At 34.6% G+C, this 10,479-nt stretch overlaps 1 protein-coding gene across 2 annotated transcripts; it reads right to left on the minus strand.

Annotated features, from left to right (window-relative positions):
• Positions 1-582: 582 nt before the first annotated feature.
• LOC120211595 (soluble inorganic pyrophosphatase 4-like) lies at positions 583-8,353 on the minus strand. 2 transcript variants are annotated; one of them, XM_039210092.1, is made up of 10 exons: positions 8,226-8,353; positions 7,424-7,561; positions 7,308-7,336; positions 6,967-7,032; positions 6,768-6,875; positions 6,422-6,487; positions 6,205-6,325; positions 5,659-5,740; positions 5,401-5,478; positions 583-622 (listed from the first exon to the last, which is right to left on the minus strand). In XM_039210092.1, exons 2-9 carry the CDS (start codon positions 7,557-7,559, stop codon positions 5,436-5,438), a joined length of 651 nt encoding a protein of 216 aa, XP_039066023.1. In that variant the 5' UTR covers positions 7,560-7,561; positions 8,226-8,353; the 3' UTR covers positions 583-622; positions 5,401-5,435. The 2 variants fall into 2 exon arrangements, with proteins under 2 accessions (XP_039066023.1, XP_039066022.1); XM_039210091.1 differs by having other exon boundaries at positions 8,199-8,353.
• Between the last annotated feature and the right edge of the window lie 2,126 nt (positions 8,354-10,479).

A 10,479-nucleotide genomic window follows, 5' to 3' on the forward strand; every position in this document is an offset into this window, starting at 1 on the left:
AAGACTTGAACCCCATTTAAAAAAAAACAGATCTGATAAAATTAAATGAGAACCCGTTGAATTTGATCTCATACCCATCCCTAGTAAGGACTTGATTTAAATAAACCATGGTATAACCTAACACTTATATATCGCCACATATTCCCGTATGTTTCTCATTTAAATTAATATTTGAAAGATATTATTTATATTCCATGTATAACAATATTAAAGTCATTTAAATATAATTTACATATAGATACTTGGAAATTAGGGTTTCAATTCATTTTCCTCGATCCCTTTTTCAAAAAAAGAGATTTCATCCCCAAAACCTAAATCTGATAATACGATTTAACCGGCTACAATTCGTCTCATAATGCATGTCAGCCATGACTCGTTATTTCTCATTCGAGATCAAGCAAGCGTAATTATATTTAGGGATGGCAAAAAAAACCGAATCCGTCGGGGAAAACCGAAAACCGAATTAAACGGGTCGGGTTCGGGGAGATAAACGGGGAAGGGGACGGGGATGGGGAAAAACTGAATGTTTTAAACAAGGACGGGGACGGGTTTGGTAATCCCCGCCCCGATTACCCGAATACCCGGCCCGATAAATATTAAAAATAATTATTATATATATATAATATTTATATATTTAATTTAAATATATATACTCGGCCCAATACCCGTTTAAATAACCATTTATGCTAAACGGGGATACCCGTTTCCCCGCGGTTTTCCCTGATTACCCGATGGGGATCCACGTTTAAATCCTCGTGATTTTTTAAGCAGGGACGTGTACGAGTTTTTTAAACGGGGACGGGGACGGGGAGACCAATCCCCGGCCCGAAACCACCCCGTTGCCATCCCTAATTATATTCATAAACAGTAACCTGTTCCATTTATCAAACAATCTATTGTAACTAAAACATCAAAAAAAATCTAAAATCCGATAGCGAATATACTAATTTAATTGCAATATCAACTTAAGAGGAAAAACAACATGAATAAATCTAAAAACCGGTAAACTTGGTAACCGCCTTGGTTGCTTTAGAGACGGTGTGTTTAGCCAATTCACAGGGCAAAACCAATCTAACAGCCGTATGGATCTTCCTCGATGTAATCGTCGGCTTCTTGTTATACCTAGCTAATCTCGAAGCCTCATGCGCCAGTTTCTCAAAGATATCGTTGATGAAACTGTTCATGATCCCCATGGCTTTGCTCGAGATCCCGATGTCTGGATGAACTTGTTTAAACACCTTGAAGATGTAAATCTTGTAAGTCTCGATGCTCTTCTTGATCTTATTCTTCTTTTTCTCTTCGCTATCTTTCGAGATCTTTTTTCTCAGCCTTCGACCTCTTCTCTGACGATGCCAGAGATTTCTCCGCTACTGGCTTCTTCTCGGTAGGCTTATTCTCGGCTTTCGGTGTCATGTTTTATGGGAAAGAATTCAGGGATTTAAGAGGAGATGGCATGTGTCACACCCCCAAATTTATTGATTTGTAAGGACTAAACTATAACTTTCTAAAACATCTGGGCTAATTTTGAAAGTTTAGAAAGTTTAGGGACTAGCCATGTAATTTACCCATACTCATCTGACATCAAAAATAAAAAAAAAGAGATAGGGGTTGGCTAGGCTTGAACCTGTGACCTAGGTACGGGTGTAAACGAGCCGAGTCGAACTCGAGTATTGTTGAGCTCGACTCGACTCAAAAACTCGCAAGCTTAAAATTTTCAAGCTCGACTTGAACTCGGAATTCTGAACTGAAGCTCGTGAGCAGCTCGAAAAGCCTTGAAATGAAAAAAATTCTTAAACTTACTCGATTGAAGCCTCAAACTCAAACTTGAACCTTAAATACATGAAAACCTTACTGTATTTTTTAAAAAAATTAACAAATAAATGATAATATTATTAATAATTTATTTTTTAAAAAATAAAATCTTAATATATTATATTTTCGAGCTGTTCACGAGCTTTTCGAGTCGAGCATCAAGTAGCTCTTTTCGGCTCGTTAAGAAATCGAGTCAAGTTCAAAAATCGAGTCGAGTTTGAGCTCGAGTTGAGTCTATTCGATCTAAGTATTTATCGAGCCTTAACCGAGTCGATCTCGAGTAGCTCGCGATCTGTCTCATCTCATTTACAACCCTAGGCCTAGGTATGGCCGGCCATGCCCCTATCGACCGACCTAATTCAATATTTGGGTTTAAAGTAATAAAATATATATAATATTTGTTTTATTTTCGGGTTTTAATACCCATAACCAGAATCATATTTCCCCGTGAACCAATCCTAATTTTACCCTTTACCCCCATCACCGACCTCTTCAATTCACCTGTTCCGGCCACCGTGGCGATGTTCCGACTCAACCAGTCGAACCAGCATCCTCCGACGACCTTGTAATACCCCAAACATCGGGTCAGTGACTAAAGTGTAAGGATTTAAAATTTAGCAGTTTAATTTGATAAATTGAAATGTGCAAGGATTGATTTGGAAATTTTTGTTTAGGATATAGTATCAAAGATTGAAAGATGAAAGGACAAAATGGTCTTTTGGCATGAAATGAATTTAAAATTCATTTTAATGTATTTAAACATGTGAGGAAAAGAAAGGAAATGAAAAGAAAAGCCTAGAAGCTCTTCATCTTCTCTTCTACCATGAACTTCCATTGCTAAGGCAAGTGATTTTCAAGTTGGTTCTTTCTTTTATTTTTGAATTGGTTTTGAGTCTTTAGGTGGTTTAGAAGTTTAAGAAAGATTAAAGATGATTAGAAGCTATGAGATTGATGAGTTAATGGTGATTTAGTAAAATGGGTTTTTAAAGGAATTGATGAAAATTGATTAGTATTTGGATTTTAAAGGTATATTTGACTTGTCAAAGGTTTGAATAAGGCGTTTGAAGTGTTAGAAATGATTGGAAACATGTTTGAAGAATGGATGAGATTTTTAGTTTTCTAGTGAAAATTTTGGATGTTAAAGGGGATTTAATGTATATAAGTTGGTTGTCATGAGTGATAGTAAGTTTAAGGGTTTGATTGGAGTTAGAAGTATGAGATTTAGGTGAGTTTTGGGTAAAATTCGAAGTGAAATGAGTGAATTCTGGGCAATAGTATCGGTACTGGAAGAACAATATCGATATTATATGAATCGGATGAACATAATCGATATTGAAGGGGTAGTATCGATACTAGGGGTATCGATACCAATAGTATGGTATCAATACTGTAATTGAAAAGGAAATTCTAGAATGCAATTTGGGTATCGATACTGAGGTAGGTATCGATAACATAGAAGGGAAGTATTGGTACTTGGTGTAGAGTACTGATATTGTTCAGCCTGAAATAGTGAATTAGGTGTTTTATTTAGTTTATGTAAATGATGATTTGGTTAACAATTATTTGAGCTCCGATATTCATTTTGGACATGTTAACGTGTAGATTTCGATTGAAAACAAGTATCGAACGACTCGAAGTAGTAAAGAGATTTAGCGAAAGTGAAAATGATTTTTCTTAGGACTTAAGTGAGGCAAAGGTGAGTGCAACTTACTTATTTTATATTCGATATGAGGACAACTTGCAATGAGCCAACCTCAAAGGTTTTCGATCGAAAACTATTTGCATTATTTTATGTTAAATTTATTTTTTTACCTACATTGTATTTCATAAACATTATTTTGATTTCGTTACTATGATTATATGTATTCTATGTGAATGAATGATAATTTGAAGAATGTTATGTGAATAATTATATGGTTAAAGCCCAAAGTATGTGTTATGAGAATTAGAGATATAATTGGCATCCCAAGAGTCGAGGGTTCTACGCGATCATTCGGGACAATTCTATGTTGTCCTTCGGGACAAATGTATGTAGCACTTCAGTGCAAATTCTACGGGGCAATTTCGACTGCAATTACATTACTCACATACCTTGAGTTCTCAGTGATATGCGTTGGAATAATTAAACAAATTGACATGGAATGAAAAGTGCATAACAATGTATGTTATTTATATGAAATGTATCATGTTTTCCGTATTTAATGTTTTCTTTGAAATGTTTAATCAAGTGTTTTAATATTTTATTATGCTCATTTATGCCTCACTAAGTCAAAGACCTAGCGTGTGAGTGTTTTCACACTTAGGTTCAAAGAAGGCAAAAGAGTAAAGCTAGGTCGGGACATCATATCTTTGGAGAAGATCATATCTATTTGAACAGTATGTGGTTTTGTTATTTTGAAGTTTTGTTGGCATGTACTACAAATGTTTAAATTGCAAATGCTCTGATATGTTTTGTAACTATACAAATTAAGGTTTATGTAAATATATTAAATATTTGTTTTCATTGTATAATATTAATTTTGATTTTAACTAGTGTTAATGAGTGCTTCGCAACTAAAATAAAAATAAAAGTCAAATTTTAATCAGATTTTCAAAGAGTCGAAGCGTTGAAAAGTCAATGTGACACCTCATATTCGTATATGGGTGAGTACGGGTTGGGGGTGTTACAGACCTCCACCCAACTACTGGCGACCCCAATTCGGTCGCGGATTGTCGTAATCGAGGGAGGAAGACCCATTTCGACACTGTCGCTATTTCGACTCGATTCGGCCGCTCATGCTGTCAGTGAACCTCACGCCGGCCACCGTTACACTCCTCAGGTGATTCCAATCAAAACCAGACCGAGCCCATCGCCTAGTGTTGCACCGTCGTCGTCTGTCATTGGGGGTAAGCTTCGTACATTTTCCTGTTAATTTTACTGTAGTTTTGGCCTGATCTGTGCCGGTTAGATGTGAGGCAAGAGATGCCATAGTTGAAATAAACTATTTAATTGGATAAACTATACGGATTACGGAGGTCGGTTTTTTTTTCTCCATGTTATTACTCTTCTTTGTTCTTTGTTGTTGCTGCTTTTCGGTTATGAGTCACGATTTTAGTTTGGGTGGTGGTGTTTTAGTGGGTAGCCGAAGGGAGTTGGTGAAGGTTGAACATTTGGGTGAAAGGGGTAATAGTAGTTTCGGGTTGGCTTAGAGGTTTGGTTGTTTCGGGAAAATGTAGACAGCAACTCAAGGGAGCTATGATGGTTCAAGCTGTGCATGAAGGCAGTGAGAGTTATCCAAAATCATCGCCATCATCATTGCATAATTAACAAACATTTAAAAAAATCACATCAAATATTCGACTCACAAAATTTTATAGATAGGTTTACGAGTCGAGTCGGAATTGTAAAATACCTATTAAACAAATTATAGTCCAACATCATAACGGTGAGAATTATCCAAAATCATCGCCATCATCATTGCATAATTGTCATAACATCAAACAATATTTTTCCATCTAGAAAAAGTATTTTAGGGATAACGCGATCACTTCGGTGATCAATGCGGTCTGTAGTGCGCTATGTAGTTATAGCAGAAACATTCATAAAGATATATAATGAGAAACATGTTCATAACTATGAACAACTACCGCCTTAAGCTCTCCACTATGTAGTCCGCGTATAAATCCCTATCAACCAGAATGTTGATATGCAATTAAAATAACAGAAAAAAAAATTATAAAACTTCTTCATTCTATATTTTAAAAATCATAACAATGAACCAAATACATATTGTTATCAAATATTTACTTTATGGAATAACGAATTTATAGTGACCCAAGGACTAGAGATTGTAAACTATCACTTACATGGAATGCTTGATGACCTCATATGCAGTTGAGGCGGGCAGAAAGTCATTAACAGCAACCTCTTTGTTCTCATTCTTTTTGTCTGAAAATTATTTATCAGGGTAAACGGAAGGGGTATAAATGCAGCTAAAAATATTTTAGAGGACAGGGACAATTAATATTAATAACACAATTTTTAAATGAGATGGGCACACATAAAATTTTGAGATGAGCACCATCGAAAAAATAGGTAACTAACGAAGAAAATTCGGGTTATAGTAATAAATTGTGACCGCAACACAGTGTAACAGTCGCATCATAACGATTTTCAAGATCACCGCAACACCGCAATCTCATCCGCAATTTAAAAATATAATTACTTCTAAGAAAAAAAGTTACGTCGCAATATTCACAACCGCAACACCGCAACCAAATCTGCGACTGCAATTTAATACTATGCCTCAGGAAGCTGTGGATTCACCACTGACCAACAGTTTAACATAGATATATTTGCTTGTAAAACTTACATACAGCACCTGGTTTGCTGCTAAGAATGATTAAACTTACAGTCTTCAAAGAATCGGCGAATCTCAGCCAAACGGTGAGGGGGAAGTTCCTTGATATCGTTGTAGTGACGGTACTCAGGATCATCAGCACACACGGCAATAATTTTGTCATCTTTCTCACCCTACATTCATGGTTTCAGATTTTATTTTTCTCATTTGGTTTTAAACACTGTACAAAATCAAGTGTTTTAATTTTTTAACCAGTGGCGAATGAATACCTGGTCAATCATAGGCATCAGACCTATAGCTTTAGCACGAAGAAAACACCCCGGAAGAACAGGTTCCTGCAAGTATTTCATTGGTGTATTGCAGCAAAATTTTATAGACCATTTGAATATGCACAACATTCTAGGGAAAAATAAAATAGAACGGCATTAGGTATTGGCAGGTGTAAGGAAAAAAATAATTTTGGTAGTTTAGGCAATGATTGCACTATATGGACCATGTCAATCTCAAAATGCACTGGAAAAACCAAAGGGGCATAAGACAATTTAAGAGCATGAAACATGTCATGCAACCACGCATTAAACTATGATACTTTCAAAAAAATGATAATCAAACTACCTGCATTATGATCAGGACATCCAAGGGATCTGCATCTTCGCAAAGAGTGCGAGGAATGAAGCCATAGTTGTGAGGATACACAACTGATGAATAAAGGATACGATCAACCTGCAAATTTATGCACCTTTCATCAGCAACCAATTAAGAATCTGATAGGTATTGTAACTTCTGTAAGTTGTGGGTAGCGATTGGTAATTACCTTGATCAAACCAGTTTTCTTGTCAAGTTCATATTTCACCTTGCTCCCTTTTCCAATTTCAACCACCTGAAAACGTTAACCACGCCTTCAATATAACAATAACAGAATAAGAACACATAAATGTTTTGCCTATATCTTTAAATCTTAAGGAATTGCACAAATGTTGATTCTTCAATCCATTTCTCAAATAATCCCAAGCATGATCAACAAAAGATCTAAAATGCTAAATGTTTATAAGAAATATGCTAGGGAATTAAACGGTGCACATTTTTGTAGGAATATCTAAAGCATCTCATCCATCCCAGATATGCTATTCAAAATGTAAAGTTTAATATACTTACGCAGTTAAAAACCGTAGGAGCTTCAGGTCCTATATGAAAAGGTAGAATATAATTAGATTCTAAAAAGGCAATTAGAAAACCCAAAACTATACACAGCTAAAACTGACATTGCATACCAATCTCAAGATCATGCCATGGGTGCGCAGCGACGGACCTCCTGGTCATTGAAGAAAGGATCCTTTCATTCAAAGGAGGATGTGAAGAATTTTGAGAGTCGGAGGACTTGGCTGGAGGCTCAATTGGTGAAGACATCACTGTGAGTTAGAAAGAAATCTCAAGTTAGAAATAAACATGAATAATAAACAGTGATCATAGAAATATCATAGAGTTGGCGATTTTCTGCTTTGAAAGCGGAAAGTTTTCTTAGCAGCAGAGTATCGTCAAATATAATAATAATAAAACAGTTCAACGTAAAACTCTCAACAATCCAAAAGAAAACTGCCAATTTTTTTAAAGAAAAAGAATTCTCCTCATTAACTGTTTTAGCCTGTTTGGAAAAACAATCAAGACGATTTCCTAGCAGAGTCCCTCGCTCAGCGATTCCACAGCCGATCTTTTTATTTCTTTTTTAAGAAAAACGTTTGGATTCAATTAAATCTACAGCTTATAAAACACAGATCTACAACTACTACCACTTGAATCTATAAAAAAAATGAGAAAATGTAAAATCAAAAGGCAACAAAAAAATAATAAAAAGATGATTTCTTCTCAATATCAACGCCAGATAATTTCTTACCAGAAAAAAAAATGAACGAGAAAAGGAAAGCAACTCAAGAAAAGTATCTCTGATTCAATGCTACAGCCAAGTTACAACTTAAAATAACCAGAAACAATCGTATAAAATAGCAGAGAATAAAAGCGAAAAAGGAAATGAAAATTCAATGATGTAACCGTCTAGAAACAGATTTGAAACGAAACCTGCAGCGGTTTCCAGTTCTGAAGAAAACGAAGCTTTTCGAGGATCTTGAGGGAACACGCAGATCTCAAGAACAGAGAGAGCAAAAATACAAAAGGATAATAGCAAAGAGAGGTGTGCCCGTTTCCGCTCTCTTTCTTCGTTTCTATTTAAAGGCACCCCCTCCCCCCAAAATTCACCGAAAATGAGAAACAAGTTAACATCCGGTGTGACTGAGATATTAAAAAAACAAAGGGATCGGGGATATTCTGCGGCAGCGAATTAATAGTGGGCCCCAGTTTCTAATATCTAAGATTACGCGTCGTCTGGTGATTGGGTATTAAAATGAAACGAATTAGTTATAGAATTTTATGTTAATGAGTAATTTTTTAGTTATTTTATTAAAATGGGTAAAGTACATAAATAATCCCCATATTATAGTACGTTATTTTGTTTAGTCCCATGATTATTAAAAGTGAAACAATGATCTTCGATTATAGAGTGTTACTTTGTTGAGTCATCCGACTATTAAAAGTTACAAAATGATCACATGACTATTCATATGTTCAAAACTCATAATTATTCGTTAAAAAATTGGCGACCGTCAGAGATTGACGTTAACATGTTGACTGAAATATGATAAAATCTGATCTCATAATTGTTTTAGCTGTATTTTTTGGATCGAATCTTCGTTTACATTATATCTTCAAGCCAATGCTTGAAATATTATGCTAGTGAGTCAATGTTTGAAAGCAACGACGGTGCCAATACTGTTAGGACCGTCAGCGCGCCCCATGGCGCAGGGGAAACAAAAACTCGACGGTCTCACCAGCGGTCCAAGTATGCAAAACCGAAATCGGGAGGAAATGATGCGAATACTTATAATGGGTTCCTTGAAAAACAACAAAGACAACAGTGACTAATAGTGATCACGAACGGTTCGAATCGTAAGCCTCCACGAAAATATATCTCGGCTTCTACTTAGTTCACCCGATTGAGAGCAAAATTTACTTTTCCCAAAAACAATTTTGAGAAAAACGGCTGAAGAAGATGGCTGCTAGACCTTACCTCACTTTAAATATATCAGTTACCCTAACATATTAGGGATTTTAAGTTATTTCGAATTAATAAAAAAATATGATTTAATTAATTCAAATTAAATATACTTTAAAGACTTATAATCTGAATTACAATCTTTAATGTTTATTTAAACTCTTATTTAATTATTTCGAATTAAATATCGATTAAAAGAGTTGTAATCAAAATTACATTCTTTTAATGTATACTTATTATATTCGAGATTATTAAAATCATATGTATATCAAATATACATATATTAACTCTAGATATATTTTTAGTAACATACAAAAAATTGTACATCTTTGTTCATTTCAATCCTAGGGTGTGACCCTGTAGGTTCTTGTAATGTTAGTAGTAATTATTAGAACAATTCTAATATTACATACAATGAGTGACATCTAGCAATATATCATTGTCACCTAAGTTACAAGAAATTATGATTCGACATATCATCTTCGTGATTAACTTTTTTATGTATTACATCCTTTTGTCCTTTATATCTAGAATAGGCACAAGTATTGGAATAGTCACACTTGTATAGCCCAACTATTGTTTCTTGATATCTAGAGTAGACTATAATTAACGAATAATTTGTGATATCTCATATCAACTTATTCGAGCATGGCCATGCATTTCTAGTCTCACTCAATCAAGTGGTTTGTGATATATTTCCTATTATGTAGGAAGGACAAATCATATCTTAATCATACACACCCCACTACATATATCGAGATATATTCAATAACAGTCTTTATAGTGCAACCAGTTACGGAGCATGTTTAACTGTATTAAAACATACAACAATATATGTTGGGATAACATTGATCTCAAGTCTAAGGGTCATACATATAATCATCACCATGAGCAATGTTATGACCGTTACATAATAATCCAAGACATATGCTCATGGTGGGTCAATCCAATACATTGTCTCTAACAATATAATTATGTATCAATTCTGACATCTCTATGTCAATGACAACTCATTGTCATCAATCAATAACATGTTAGTCTTAAGCATATTATTATTATTCATGCCCATAATAATACTTGACTATGGATTTTTTTAATAATAATAATATTATTGGATTTTATTATCTTTCATTTTATGTTAAACATATACATATAACTGAAAATAATAGTGGCAATGCCTTTATTCCATAAAATCAGTAAATAAATATATTATTACAATCATCA

This window comes from Hibiscus syriacus, unplaced genomic scaffold (genome assembly GCF_006381635.1).
Source record: "Hibiscus syriacus cultivar Baekdansim isolate YM2019G1 unplaced genomic scaffold, ASM638163v2 tig00109973_pilon, whole genome shotgun sequence".
NCBI lineage: Eukaryota > Viridiplantae > Streptophyta > Magnoliopsida > Malvales > Malvaceae > Hibiscus > Hibiscus syriacus.